This window comes from Cinclus cinclus, chromosome 29 (assembly GCF_963662255.1).
Source record: "Cinclus cinclus chromosome 29, bCinCin1.1, whole genome shotgun sequence".
NCBI lineage: Eukaryota > Metazoa > Chordata > Aves > Passeriformes > Cinclidae > Cinclus > Cinclus cinclus.
Window position 1 is genome coordinate 1,236,019 of NC_085074.1, and position 15,127 is coordinate 1,251,145.

At 50.6% G+C, this 15,127-nt stretch overlaps 1 protein-coding gene across 3 annotated transcripts in view; it reads left to right on the forward strand.

The window, feature by feature from the left end:
• The window catches only part of SNRNP200 (small nuclear ribonucleoprotein U5 subunit 200), a 72,111-nt gene that overhangs the window by 22,258 nt on the left and 34,726 nt on the right, over positions 1-15,127 (forward strand). For all 3 annotated transcript variants that reach the window (XR_009934062.1, XM_062510779.1, XM_062510780.1), the window contains exons 12-18: positions 378-515; positions 2,972-3,127; positions 4,751-4,921; positions 5,999-6,192; positions 9,653-9,776; positions 11,615-11,764; positions 13,177-13,287. Coding sequence is in view for 2 of the 3 variants with exons in the window: in XM_062510779.1 (XP_062366763.1) it covers positions 378-515; positions 2,972-3,127; positions 4,751-4,921; positions 5,999-6,192; positions 9,653-9,776; positions 11,615-11,764; positions 13,177-13,287 (1,044 nt within the window). In the remaining variant the exon portion in view is untranslated. The remainder of the gene's footprint in view (positions 1-377; positions 516-2,971; positions 3,128-4,750; positions 4,922-5,998; positions 6,193-9,652; positions 9,777-11,614; positions 11,765-13,176; positions 13,288-15,127) is intronic.

Here is a 15,127-nt window from a genome sequence, read left to right on the forward strand (position 1 = left end):
GTTTTCCATGGAATCTGAGAGGATAAAAAATGAGTTTTCCCTCTTTTCCAGCCCTGATTAATTAGGAATTGTCCTTCTGGCACTCGGGAATTTTTGTGCCTCGTTTAATTCCAGATTTTTCCCACCCTGAACATCGGGATCAGTTTGAATTTGACGATTTGGTTTTTCCATAAAACCTGAGAGACCAAAAATCAACTTTTTCTCTATTTCCCAACCACCATTAACTCCGAATTCTCCCTTTGGAACAACTGGAATTTCTGTGTCCGTGCACTTTTCCTGAGCGGGATCGCTTTGCTCCTGCCCCAAACAGCTCCACGATTTTTTCCCCATTTTTCCCACATCCCAAACTGAGTTTTTCCATATTTTTTTTTCCCCAGCAATTGGTTTCTGTGGAGAAGCTGCCCAAGTACGCCCAGGCCGGGTTCGAGGGGTTCAAAACCCTGAACAGGATCCAGAGCAAACTGTTCCGGGCGGCGCTGGAGTCGGATGAGAACCTGCTGCTGTGTGCTCCCACCGTGAGGGCCGGGAGAGCGGGACGGGAGCGGGGAATTCCGGGGGATTCTGGGAATTCCGGGGGATTCTGGGAATTCCGAGATGGATGGATGGGAATTTGGGATGGAGTCGGATGAGAACCTGCTGCTGTGTGCTCCCACCGTGAGGGCCGGGAGAGCGGGACGGGAGCGGGGAATTCCGGGGGATTCTGGGAATTCCGGGGGATTCTGGGAATTCCAGATGGATGGATGGGAATTCTGGGATGGAGTCGGATGAGAACCTGCTGCTGTGTGCTCCCACCGTGAGGGCCGGGAGAGCGGGACGGGAGCGGGGAATTCCGGGGGATTCTGGGAATTCCGGGGGATTCTGGGAATTCCAGATGGATGGATGGGAATTTGGGATGGATGGGAATTCTGGGATGGAGTCGGATGAGAACCTGCTGCTGTGTGCTCCCACCGTGAGGGCCGGGAGAGCGGGACGGGAGCGGGGAATTCCGGGGGATTCTGGGAATTCTGGGGGACTCTGGGAATTCCGGGGGACTCTGGGAATTCTGGGGGATTCTGGGAATTCCGGGTGGATGGATGGGAATTCTGGGATGGAGTCGGATGAGAACCTGCTGCTGTGTGCTCCCACCGTGAGGGCCGGGAGAGCGGGACGGGAGCGGGGAATTCCGGGGGATTCTGGGAATTCCGGGGGATTCTGGGAATTCCAGATGGATGGATGGGAATTTGGGATAGATGGATTGGAATTCTGGGATGGAGTCGGATGAGAACCTGCTGCTGTGTGCTCCCACCGTGAGGGCCGGGAGAGCGGGACGGGAGCGGGGAATTCCGGGGGATTCTGGGAATTCCGGGGGATTCTGGGAATTCCAGATGGATGGATGGGAATTTGGGATGGATGGGAATTCTGGGATGGAGTCGGATGAGAACCTGCTGCTGTGTGCTCCCACCGTGAGGGCCGGGAGAGCGGGACGGGAGCGGGGAATTCCGGGGGATTCTGGGAATTCTGGGTGGATGGATGGGAATTTGGGATAGATGGATTGGAATTCCGGGTGGATGGGAATTCTGGATGAATGGATGGGAATGCCAGGGGATTCTGAGAATTCAGGGATGGGTGGATGGGAATTTGGGATGGATGGGAATTCTGAGATGGATGGATGGGAATTCCGGATGGATGGATGGGAATTCTGGAATAGATGGATGGGAATTCCAGAGGATTCTGGGAATTCCAGGGGGATTCCAGGAATTCTGGGATGGATTTCAGGGAATTCTGGGGGGTGGATTGCTGGGATTTCTGGAGGATGGATTTCTGGGAATTTGGGATGGATGGCTGGGAATTCTGGGGGATTCTGGGAATTCTGGGATGGATGGCTGGAAATTCTGGGGGATTTCTGGGAATTTGGGGTGGATTTCTGGGATTTTGAGGGGATTTATAGGAATTTGGGGGGGATTGCTGGGAATTCAGTGTAGTTCTTTGGGGGTTTGGGGGGATTTCATGGGGAATTCCCAGGATTTTGGGGTATTCCTGTGAATTTGGGCTTGTTCTTCGGGATTCTGTGGGGGGGATTCTTAGGATTTTGGGGTGCATTGCCAAGATTTTGAGATTCTTTCCTAAGATTCTGGAGTGGATTCCCAGAATTCCGGGGTGCTTATGGGATTTTGGGATGAATTCCCAAGACTTTGGGTGCTTTCCTGGATTCTGGAGTGGATTCCTGGCATTTTGGGGTGCCTCCGGGATTTTGGGTTGGATTCCTGGGATTTCGGGGTGGATTTCACAGGATTTCGGGGTGGATTCCCAGGAATTTTTTGGGCTGGACAGATTGAGATTTTTGGGGTTTTCTGGGGTGACCCACGAGGCCTTTCAGGGCACAGGGAAGAAGAACGTGGCGCTGGGTGAACCTGTTCCCTGGAGAATTCCGGGATTTTTTGGGATGGATGTGCAGGGAATTCCAGGATTTTTTTGGGGTGACCCCGAGGCTGTTCCAGGGCATGGGGAACACAAACATGGTGCTGGGTGACCCTTTTCCCTGGAGAATTCTGGGATTTTTTGGAGGCAGTTCTGGGATTTTTTGGGATGGATGTGCAGGGAATTCCGGGATTTTTTTGGTGACCCTGGTGGCATTCCAGGGTGCGGAGAAGATGAACGTGGTGCTGGGTGACCCTTCTCCCTGGAGAATTCCAGGATTTTTTGGGGAGAATTCTGGATTTTTTTGGAGGCAATTCTGGGATTTTTTTGGGATGGATTTGCAGGGAATTCTGGGATTTTTTCGGGGGAATTCCAGGATTTTTTGGGTGACCCTGGTGACATTCCAGGGTGTGGGGAAGAAGAACATGGCGCTGGGTGACCCTTTTTCCTGGGGAATTCCGGGATTTTTTTGGGATGGAGGTGCAGGGAATTCCGCTCCTTTTTTGGGGGGGAATTCCAGGATTTTTTGGGGGGAATTCTGGGCTTTTTTGGGGTGACCCCGGGGCCGTTGCAGGGCGCGGGGAAGACGAACGTGGCGCTGATGTGCATGCTGAGGGAGATCGGCAAACACATCAACATGGACGGCACCATCAACGTGGAGGAGTTCAAGATCATCTACATCGCACCCATGAGGTCCCTGGTGCAGGAGATGGTCGGGAGCTTCGGCAAGGTGGGGGGCGGCGCGACCGGGACGTTGGGATCGGGAGAGCTGTGGGATCGGGGCCGTGGGAGAGGTTTGGGATTGGGGAGAGGTTTGGGGTAGGGGCCGTGGGAGAGGTTTGGGGTCTGGGAGAGATTTGGGGTCTGCGAGAGGTTTGGGGTCGGGGAGAGGTTTGGGGATGGGGAGAGGTTTGGGATTGAGGAGAGGTTTGGGATTGAGGAGAGGTTTGGGGTCTGGGGAGAGGTTTGGGATGGGGGAGAGGTTTGGGGTCTGGGAGAGGTTTGGGGTCTGGGAGAGGTTTGGGATTGAGGAGAGGTTTGGGATCGGGGAGAGGTTTGGGGTCTGGGAGAGGTTTGGGGTCTGGGAGAGGTTTGGGATTGGGGAGAGGTTTGGGATTGAGGAGAGGTTTGGGGTCTGGGGAGAGGTTTGGGGTCTGGGAGAGGTTTGGGATTGGGGAGAGGTTTGGGATTGAGGAGAGGTTTGGGATTGGGGAGAGGTTTGGGATTGGGGAGAGGTTTGGGATTGAGGAGAGGTTTGGGACTGGGGAGAGGTTTGGGGTCTGGGAGAGGTTTGGGGTCTGGGAGAGGTTTGGGGTCTGGGAGAGGTTTGGGATTGAGGAGAGGTTTGGGGTCTGGGGAGAGGTTTGGGGTCTGGGAGAGGTTTGGGATTGGGGAGAGGTTTGGGATTGAGGAGAGGTTTGGGATTGGGGAGAGGTTTGGGATTGAGGAGAGGTTTGGGGTCTGGGAGATGTTTGGGGTCTGGGAGAGGTTTGGGATTGAGGAGAGGTTTGGGATTGGGGAGAGGTTTGGGAGTGAGGAGAGGTTTGGGATTGGGGAGAGGTTTGGGATTGGGGAGAGGTTTGGGATTGAGGAGAGGTTTGGGATTGGGGAGAGGTTTGGGATTGAGGAGAGGTTTGGGACTGGGGAGAGGTTTGGGATTGAGGAGAGGTTTGGAGTCTGGGAGAGGTTTGGGATCAGATCAAAAGGGTGGCTTGGGATGAGCAGGGTTGGATCCCAGGGAAGGTTTGGGATTGGGTCCCAGGGAGGTTTGGGATGAGCAGGGTTGGATCCCAGGGAAGGTTTGGGATTGGATCCCAGGGAGGTTTGGGATGAGCAGGGTTGGATCCCAGGGAAGGTTTGGGATTGGGTCCCAGGGAGGTTTGGGATGAGCAGGGTTGGATCCCTGGGAGGTTTGGCATCAGGTGCCAGGGAGGTTTGGGATGAGTGGGGTCAAATCCAAAGGGAGGTTTGGGATTGTGGAGGGATTTGGCTTTGGGAATGGAGGTGGGGAAGGAGTTGGAGAACAAGGAGAAGGCTCTGGAGAATTCCTGAGGGATCTGGAAAGGGCTCAGCCTGGAGAAAAGGGGGATCAGGGATGGGTTACGGGGTTGGAGAACATCCAGGGATGGGGAATTCCTGAGGGATCTGGGAAAGGGCTCAGCCTGGAGAAAAGGGGCATCGGGGGTCTCTGCACAGCTCCCGCCACGGGGGGACATCCCGGTGGGATTTGGGACCTTATCCCAGGGAACACCAGCACAAGAGGGAACACCCTCAAAGCACAGCAGGAGAAGTTCGGGTGGGATTTTGGGATCCCTCCTCCACGGGAAGGTCTCACCCCGCGGGTTCTTGCCAGCGTTTGGCCACCTACGGGATCACGGTGGCCGAGCTGACCGGGGACCACCAGCTGTGCAAGGAGGAGATCAGCGCCACGCAGATCATCGTGTGCACGCCCGAGAAGTGGGACATCATCACCCGCAAGGGCGGGGAGCGCACCTACACCCAGCTGGTGCGCCTGGTCATCCTGGTGAGCGCCGGGGCGGGAGCCTGGCGTCCGGGGATTTGGGGTTCCGCAGGGGGGATCTGGGCTGTGGGGTGGGGAACGTGGGGTCCTGTGGGGATCTGGGGTGTGGGGTGTGGAACGTGGGGTCCTGCAGGGATTTGGGGTTCCACAGGGGGGATCTGGGCTGTGGGGTGGGGAATGTGGGGTCCTGCGGGGATTTGGGGTTCCACAGGGGGAATCTGGGCTGTGGGGTGGGGAACGTGGGGTCCTGCAGGGATTTGGGGTTCCGCAGGGGGGATCTGGGGTGTGGGGTGGGGAACGTGGGGTCCTGTGGGGATTTGGGGTGTGGGGTGGGGAACGTGGGGTCCTGTGGGGATTTGGGGTTCCTCAGGGGGGATCTGGGGTGTGGGGTGGGGAACGTGGGGTCCTGCGGGGATCTGGGGTGTGGGGTGGGGAACGTGGGGTCCTGCGGGGATTTGGGGTTCCTGCAGAGCATCAGGTGGTTCCTGCAGGGTCTGGGGTTCTGCAGGGGGGATCTGGGGTTTGGGGTGGGGAACGTCGTGGGTCCTGTGGGGTCTGGGGTTCCTGCAGAATATCAGGAGTTCCTTCAGGGTTTGGGGTTCCTCAGGGGGGATCTGAGATTTGGGGTGGGGAACATCAGGGGGTCCTGCAGGGATTTGGGGTGCAGAACATCACGGGGGTCCTGTGGGGTTTTGAGGCTCCTGCCAAACATCAGGGGTTCCTGCAGGTGGATGTGGGATTTGGGGTGGAGACCCCCAAAACGTTCCTCAAGGTGGATCTGGGGTTTGGGGCAGCAGAAGCTCGGGGGGTTCCCAAAATCCCATCTAAACATGGGATCGCTTCCAACCCAAGCTGTTCTAGCATCTCCACGTTCAGATGGGATTTTGGGAAGGGGGAGGGCGGTGAGGAGCTGGGATGGAATTCCCAGAGCTGCTGGAATCCCTGGAACTGCCCGAGGCCGGGTCGGACCCGTCCGAGCGTATCCCCTGCGGTGGAACCCGCTGAACTTTGGGATCCCACCACTGCACGACCCCACAAACGCAGAGCAGGGAGAATTCCAGGACCTGTCCCCTTTCCCAGGACGAGATCCACCTCCTGCACGACGACCGCGGGCCCGTGCTGGAGTCGCTGGTGGCCAGGGCCATCCGCAACATCGAGATGACGCAGGAGGACGTGCGGCTGGTGGGGCTCAGCGCCACCCTGCCCAACTACGAGGACGTGGCCACCTTCCTGCGCGTGGACCCGGCCAAGGGCCTCTTCTACTTCGACAACAGGTACCGGCAAGGAACGGGAAAAAATATCCAGGTGGACTTGCAGCTGGATCTCCATCTGTCCGTGCGTTCGGGGATCTTTGGGATGGGTTGGTCAAAGCGTTGGTGGGATCTCGCGTCGGCTTGGGTTGGGAGGGTTTGGGTTTTCCCATGGAATGTGAGCGGACAAAAAGTGAATATTCCCACATTTCCATCTGGATTTCCACCCATCCACACGTTGGTTGATCTTTGGGATGGGTCGGTAAAAGCATTTTTGGGATCTCACGTTGGGTTGGGTTGGGTTTGGGAGGGTTTGGGTTTTCCGTGGAATGTGACAGGACAAAACTTTTTTTTCCCTACATTTTTCCCACAAAAGAATTTTCCCACACTTCCAGCTGGATTTCCAGCTGGATTTCCATCTCCTGAGCGTTTGTTGGTTTTTTGAGGTCTTGTTAAAAAAGTTTTGGGGATCTTGGGTTGGGAGGATTTGGGTTTTCCATGGAACGTGAAAGTACAAAAAGTGATTTTCCCACGTTTCCACCTGGATTTCCATCCATCCACATGTTTGTTGGTCTTTGGGATGGGTCGGTAAAAGCGTTTTTGGGATCTTGGCGTGGGTTGGGTTGGGAGGGTTTGGCTTTTCCATGAAACGTGACAAAAAGTGACTTTTCCCTCATGTCCAGCTGGATTTCCAGCTGGATTTCCATCTGTCCGTGCGTTTGTTGATCTTTGGGATGGGCCGGTAAAAGCGTTGTTGGGATCTCACGTTGGGTTGGGTTGGATTGGGAGAGGTTGGGTTTTTCATGGAATGTGGGAGGACAAAAAAGTGACTTTCCCACATTTCCCGCTGGATTTTCCACCCATCCACGTGTTCGGTGATCTTTGGGATGGGTCGGTAAAAGCGTTTTTGGGATCTCACGTTGGGTTGGGTTGAGAGGGTTTGGGTTTTCCGTGGAACGTGAGAGGACAGAAGGTGAATTTTCCCACATTTCCAGCTGGATTTCCATCTCCTGAGCGTTTGTTGATTTTTTTGGCGATGTTGTTAAAAACGTTTTGGGGATCTTGAGTTGGGAGGATTTGGGATTTCCATGGAATCTGAGAGGCCAAAAAGTGAATTTTCCCACTTTTCCAGCCCTGATTCATTAGGAATTGTCTTTGCAGGATGAGGGAATCCATGGTTTAATTGGACCTGGATTAATCCCAGATCTTTTCCAGCCATGGGCAGGGTTGGGTTGGTTTGTCCATGGATGGAAAATGAATTTTCCCTCTTTTCCAGCCCTGGCAATTCCTCCATAAATTCCCTTTTTCCATGGATATTTCTTCATCCCATTTTTTCCGTAACTTCCCTTTTCCATGGATTTCTTTTATCACAATTTCTCCACAACTTCCCCTTTCCCGCAGATTTTTTAATCGCAATTTCTCCATAAATTCCCTTTTCCCTGGATATTTCTTCATCCCAATCTCTCCATAAATTCTCTTTTCCATGGATATTTCTTCATCCCAGTTTCTCCGTAAATTCCCTTTTCCATGGATATTTTTTCCTCAAAATTTCTCTATAAATTTCCTTTTCCATGGATATTTTCTCTTGGTGGTTTCTCCATAAATTCCTCTTTTCCACGGATATTTTGCGTCACAATTTCTCTTTGAATTCCCTTTCCCATGGATATTTCTTCATCCCAATTTCTCCATAAATTCTTTTTTCCATGGATATTTCTTCATCCCAATCTCTCCATAAATTCTCTTTTCCATGGATATTTCTTCATCCCAGTTTCTCCATAAATTCTCTTTCCCATGGATATTTCTTCATCCCAATTTCTCCATAAATTCTCTTTCCCATGGATATTTCTTCATCCCAATCTCTCCATAAATTCTCTTTTCCATGGATATTTCTTCATCCCAGTTTCTCCATAAATTCTCTTTCCCATGGATATTTCTTCATCCCAATTTCTCAGTAAATTCTCTTTTCCATGGATATTTTTTCATCCCATTTTCTCTATTAATTTCCTTTCCCCACGGATTCTTTTCCTCACAATTTCTCTTTGAATTCCCTTTCCCATGGATATTTTTTCTCACAATCTCTCCATAAATTCTCTTTTCCATGGATATTTCTTCATCCCAGTTTCTCCGTAAATTCCCTTTTCCATGGATATTTCTTCATCCCAATCTCTCCATAAATTCTCTTTTCCATGGATATTTCTTCATCCCAGTTTCTCCGTAAATTCCCTTTTCCATGGATATTTTTTCCTCAAAATTTCTCTATAAATTTCCTTTTCCATGGATATTTTCTCTTGGTGGTTTCTCCATAAATTCCTCTTTTCCACGGATATTTTGCGTCACAATTTCTCTTTGAATTCCCTTTCCCATGGATATTTCTTCATCCCAATTTCTCCATAAATTCTCTTTTCCATGGATATTTCTTCATCCCAATTTCTCCATAAATTCTCTTTTCCATGGATATTTCTTCATCCCAATTTCTCCATAAATTCTCTTTTCCATGGATATTTCTTCATCCCAGTTTCTCCATAAATTCCCTTTTCCATGGATATTTCTTCATCCCAATCTCTCCATAAATTCTCTTTTCCATGGATATTTCTTCATCCCAGTTTCTCCATAAATTCTCTTTCCCATGGATATTTCTTCATCCCAATTTCTCAGTAAATTCTCTTTTCCATGGATATTTTTTCATCCCATTTTCTCTATTAATTTCCTTTCCCCACGGATTCTTTTCCTCACAATTTCTCTTTGAATTCCCTTTCCCATGGATATTTTTTCTCACAATCTCTCCATAAATTCTCTTTTCCATGGATATTTCTTCATCCCAGTTTCTCCGTAAATTCCCTTTTCCATGGATATTTCTTCATCCCAATCTCTCCATAAATTCTCTTTTCCATGGATATTTCTTCATCCCAGTTTCTCCGTAAATTCCCTTTTCCATGGATATTTTTTCCTCAAAATTTCTCTATAAATTTCCTTTTCCATGGATATTTTCTCTTGGTGGTTTCTCCATAAATTCCTCTTTTCCACGGATATTTTGCGTCACAATTTCTCTTTGAATTCCCTTTCCCATGGATATTTCTTCATCCCAATTTCTCCATAAATTCTCTTTTCCATGGATATTTCTTCATCCCAATTTCTCCATAAATTCTCTTTTCCATGGATATTTCTTCATCCCAATTTCTCCATAAATTCTCTTTTCCATGGATATTTCTTCATCCCAGTTTCTCCATAAATTCCCTTTTCCATGGATATTTCTTCATCCCAATCTCTCCATAAATTCTCTTTTCCATGGATATTTCTTCATCCCAGTTTCTCCATAAAGTCTCTTTCCCATGGATATTTCTTCATCCCAATTTCTCAGTAAATTCTCTTTTCCATGGATATTTTTTCATCCCATTTTCTCTATTAATTCCCTTTCCCCACGGAATTTTTTTCTCACAATCTCTCCACAAATCCCCCTTTTCCCTGGAACTTTTTCCTTTCCCAGTTTCCGTCCCGTGCCCCTGGAGCAGACCTACGTGGGGATCACAGAGAAAAAAGCCATCAAACGTTTCCAGATCATGAACGAGATCGTCTACGAGAAAATCATGGAGCACGCTGGAAAGAACCAGGTCAGATCCCAATTCCCACCTTTATTTTCTCCTCAATCCTGAAAAAAAAAAAAAAAAAAAAAAAAAAAAAAAAAAAAAAAATTGGATTTTCCCTTTTCCCACCTCGTTTTGAGGAGCTGATGCTGCAGAGGAGTTGGGTGGAGTGGAGGTTTTGGGGTTTTTTTATGGATGGAAAATGAGTTTGGCATCTTTTATTTTCCTTTTTTTTTTTTTGGTGATTAATTTGGATTTGTTCATTTTGGGATGAAGGAATTAATGGATTCATCCCAGATTTTTTCCCCTCCCGAGCACTGGGGGCTGATTGGGTTTTGCCAGTTTTTCCAGGTTTTTCCCAGGATTTCCTGGGAATTTCCCAGGAGTTTCCCCAGGAGTTTCCCCAGGATTTTCCCCAGGAGTTTTCCCAGGATTTTCCCAGTTTTCCCAGGTTCTTCCTGGGAGTTTCCCCAGGATTTTCCCCAGGATTTCCTGGGGACTTCCCAGTGTTCCCAGGAGTTTTCCCCAGGAGTTTTCCTGGGATTTCCCAGTTTCTCCCCAGTTCCTCCCCTGTTCATTCCCATTTCCCCCCCAGTTCCTCCCCTGTTCATTCCCATTTCCCCCCCAGTTCCTCGCCAGTTCATTCCCAGTTCCTCCCCAGTTCATTCCCATTTCCCCCCAGTTCCTCCCCAGTTCATTCCCATTTCCGCCCAGTTCCTCCCCAGTTCATTCCCAGTTCATTCCCATTTCCCCCCAGTTCCTCCCCCGTTCTTTCCCATTCCCCCCCCAGTTCCTCCCCAGTTCATTCCCATTTCCCCCCAGTTCCTCCCCCGTTCATTCCCATTTCCCCCCCAGTTCCTCGCCAGTTCATTCCCAGTTCCTCCCCAGTTCATTCCCATTTCCCCCCAGTTCCTCCCCAGTTCATTCCCATTTCCCCCCAGTTCCTCTCCGGTTCATTCCCATTTCCCCCCCAGTTCCTCCCTAGTTCATTCCCAGTTCCTCCCCAGTTCATTCCCAGTTCCTCCCCCGTTCATTCCCATTTCCCCCCCAGTTCCTCCCCAGTTCATTCCCAGTTCCTCCCCAGTTCATTCCCATTTCCCCCCCGGTTCCTCCCCAGTTCATTCCCATTTCCCCCCCAGTTCCTCCCCCGTTCATTCCCATTTCCCCCCAGTTCCTCCCTAGTTCATTCCCAGTTCCTCCCCCGTTCATTCCCATTTCCCCCCCAGTTCCTCCCCAGTTCATTCCCAGTTCCTCCCCAGTTCATTCCCAGTTCCTCCCCAGTTCATTCCCATTTCCCCCCCGGTTCCTCCCCAGTTCATTCCCATTTCCCCCCAGTTCCTCCCCCGTTCATTCCCATTTCCCCCCCAGTTCCTCCCCAGTTCATTCCCAGTTCCTCCCCAGTTCATTCCCAGTTCCTCCCCAGTTCATTCCCATTTCCCCCCCGGTTCCTCCCCAGTTCATTCCCATTTCCCCCCAGTTCCTCCCCCGTTCATTCCCATTTCCCCCCCAGTTCCTCCCCAGTTCATTCCCAGTTCCTCCCCAGTTCATTCCCAGTTCCTCCCCAGTTCATTCCCATTTCCCCCCCGGTTCCTCCCCAGTTCATTCCCATTTCCCCCCAGTTCCTCCCCCGTTCATTCCCATTTCCCCCCCAGTTCCTCCCCAGTTCATTCCCAGTTCCTCCCCAGTTCATTCCCAGTTCCTCCCCAGTTCATTCCCATTTCCCCCCCAGTTCCTCCCCAGTTCATTCCCATTTCCCCCCCGGTTCCTCCCCAGTTCATTCCCAGTTTCCCCCCCAGTTCCTCCCCCGTTCATTCCCATTTCCCCCCCAGTTGCTCCCCAGTTCATTCCCAGTTCCCCACCCCCAGGTGCTGGTGTTCGTGCACTCGCGGAAGGAGACGGGGAAGACGGCGCGGGCGATCCGGGACATGTGCCTGGAGAAGGACACGCTGGGGCTGTTCCTGAGGGAGGGATCGGCCTCCACCGAGGTGCTCAGGACGGAGGCGGAGCAGTGCAAGGTCAGGGAATGCAGGGGGGAATGGGGGAATGGGGGAATGGGGGAATGGGGGAATGGGGTGATGGGATAATGGGATAATGGGATGATGGGATAATGGGATAATGGGATGATGGGATAATGGGATGATGGGATGATGGGATGATGGGATAATGGGATGATGGGATAATGGGATGATGGGATAATGGGATGATGGGATAATGGGATAATGGGATAATGGGATGATGGGATGATGGGATAATGAGATAATGGGATGATGGGATAATGGGATGATGGGATAATGGGATGATGGGATAATGGGATGGGATGGGATGGGATGATGGGATAATGGGATGATGGGATGATGGGATGATGGGATGGGATAATGGGATGGGATGGGAGGATGGGATATTGGGATGGGATAATGGGATGGGATAATGGGATGGGATCCATGGGATAGGATCCATGCGTTGTGATGGGATTGATGGGATCAATGGGATGGGATCCATGAGATCCATGGGAAGGGATGGGATAATGGGATGATGGAATAATGGGATCAATCCTTCCGTCCTGAGGGAAATTGAGGGAATTCCAGGGGGGAATCCTGGGGGGGGGGGGGGGGAGGAAATTACAGGGGGAATTGTGATTGGGAAAAGGAATTCCAGGGATAATCGTGATGGAGAGAGGGAATTCCAAGCATTCCAGGGAAAATCCTGATGGGAAAAGGGATTTCCAAGGAAAATGGTGATGGGAAAAGGGAATTCCATGGAAAATACTGATGGGAAAAAGCACCTCCAGCCCTTCCACGGAAAATCCAAGTGGGATAATCCTGATGGGAAGAGACATTTCCAGGAATTCCAGGGAAAATCCTGATAGGGAAAGGAAAATCCTGGGGGGATAATCCTGATGGGAAAAGGGAGAATTCCATTAAAAAAACCTGATGGGGAAAGGATTTCCAACCCTTCCAGGAAAAATTGGAATAATTATGATGGGAAAAGGGAATTCCAGGGAAAATCCAGATGGCAAAAAGGAATTCCAGACCTTTCAGGGAAAATCCAAGCGGGATAATCCTGATGGGAAAAGACATTTCTGGGAATTCCAGGGAAAATCCGGATGGGGAAAGCCATTTCCCAAATTCCTTGGGATGTGTTGTCCTGGAATTCTTTGGGATGTGTTCTCCTGGAATTCTTTGGGATGAGTTCTCCTGGAATTCCTTGGAATGTGTTTTCCCAGGATTTTTTGGGATGTGTTTTCCCAGGATTCTCTGGGATATGTTCTCCTGGAATTCTTTGGGATGAGTTCTCCAGGAATTCTTTGGGATGTGTTCTCCAGGAATTCTTTGGGATGTGTTCTCCTGGAATTCTTTGGGATGTGTTCTCCTGGAATTCTTTGGGATGTTTTTTCCCCAGATAATACGGGATGTGTTTATTCCCACAGAACCTGGAGCTGAAGGATCTCCTTCCCTACGGATTCGCCATCCACCACGCCGGGATGACGCGCGTCGACCGGACCCTGGTGGAGGATCTCTTTGCTGACAAACACATCCAGGTGGGAGCAGAATTCCACAGGGAATTCCGGGATAAAATCCCTCTTTTGGGGTAAAATTAGGGTCCAGCTCGTCCTGGTGCGGTGTGGAAGAGAGCAGGGATTTTCCTCAGGGATGGACGTGGAATTTTGGGTGTTTTGAGGCTGGGATTGCCTGGGAAGGGAGGGTGGGGAAAGGGAATTTGGAATGAGGAATGGCAGATTTCCTGGGAAATATGAAATGAGGAAAATCAGCTTTTCTGGGAAGTTTGCAATGAGGAAAAGCAGATTTTTCGGTGATTTTGGAATGAGGAAAAGCAGATTTCCTGGAGAATTTGGAATGAGGAAAAGCAGATTTTTTGGGCATTTTGGAATGAGGAAAAGCAGATTTACTGGGAAATTTGGAATGAGGAAAAGCAGATTTACTGGGAAATTTGGAGTGAGGAAAAGCAGATTTTTTGGGGAAATTTGGAATGAGGAAAAGCAGATTTACTGGGAAATTTGGAGTGAGGAAAAGCAGATTTTTTTGGGAAATTTGGAGTGAGGAAAAGCAGATTTTTTGGGGAAATTTGGAGTGAGGAAAAGCAGATTTTTTTCGGGCATTTTGGAATGAGGAAAAGGAGATTTCCTGAGAAGTATGGAATGAGGAAAAGCAGATTTCTTGGGAAATTTCCTGCTAAATGGAAGGCAGAGGATTGTCCCAGAAAATTCCGGCTGAGTTCCCGTTGTTCTCTGCTCTTTCCAACGCTCGGCTGTTGGAACATTCCCACTTTGTCCCTTCTCCAGAGCACCTCCAGCCATTCCCTTCCCTTGGGGAGAGGTTCCTGCTTCAGCCTGGGGCTTCCTGGGGGGATCTGATCCCTGGTTTTGGGTGGATTTGGAATTCCTGGTTGGATCTGATCCCTGTTCCTGGTTGGATATGGAATTCCTGGGGGGATCTGATCCCTGGTTTTGGGTGGATTTGGAATTCCTGGTTGGATCTGATCCCTGTTCCTGGTTGGATATGGAATTCCTGGGGGGATCTGATCCCTGATTTGGGGTGGATTTGGAATTCCTGGGTGGATCTGATCCCGGTTCCTGGTTGGATTTGGGGGTTCCTGGTTGGATCTGATCCCTGTTCCTGGTTGGATTTGGGAGTTCCTGGTTGGATTTGGGGGTTCTTGGTTGGATCTGATCCCAGTTCCTGGTTGGATTTGGGAGTTCCTGGTTGGATTTGGGGGTTCCTGGTTGGCTCTGATCCCTGTTCCTGGTTGGATTTGGGAGTTCCTGGTTGGATTTGGGGGTTCCTGGTTGGATCTGATCCCTGTTCCTGGTTGATCTGATCCCTGTTCCTGGTTGGATTTCGGGGTTCCTGGTTGGATTTGGGGGTTCCTGGTTGATCTGATCCCAGTTCCTGGTGATTTGGGGGTTCCTGGTTGGATCTGATCCCACTTCCTGGTTAGATCTGGGGGTTCCTGGTTGGATTTGGGAGTTCCTGGTTGGATTTGGGGGTTCCTGGTTGGCTCTGATCCCTGTTCCTGGTTGGATTTGGGAGTTCCTGGTTGGATTTGGGGGTTCCTGGTTGGATCTGATCCCTGTTCCTGGTTGATCTGATCCCTGTTCCTGGTTGGATTTCGGGGTTCCTGGTTGGATTTGGGGGTTCCTGGTTGATCTGATCCCAGTTCCTGGTGATTTGGGGGTTCCTGGTTGGATCTGATCCCACTTCCTGGTTAGATCTGGGGGTTCCTGGTTGGATTTGGGAGTTCCTGGTTGGATTTGGGGGTTCCTGGTTGGATCTGATCCCTGTTCCTGGTTGATCTGATCCCTGTTCCTGGTTGGATTTCGGGGTTCCTGGTTGGATTTGGGGGTTCCTGGTGAATCTGAT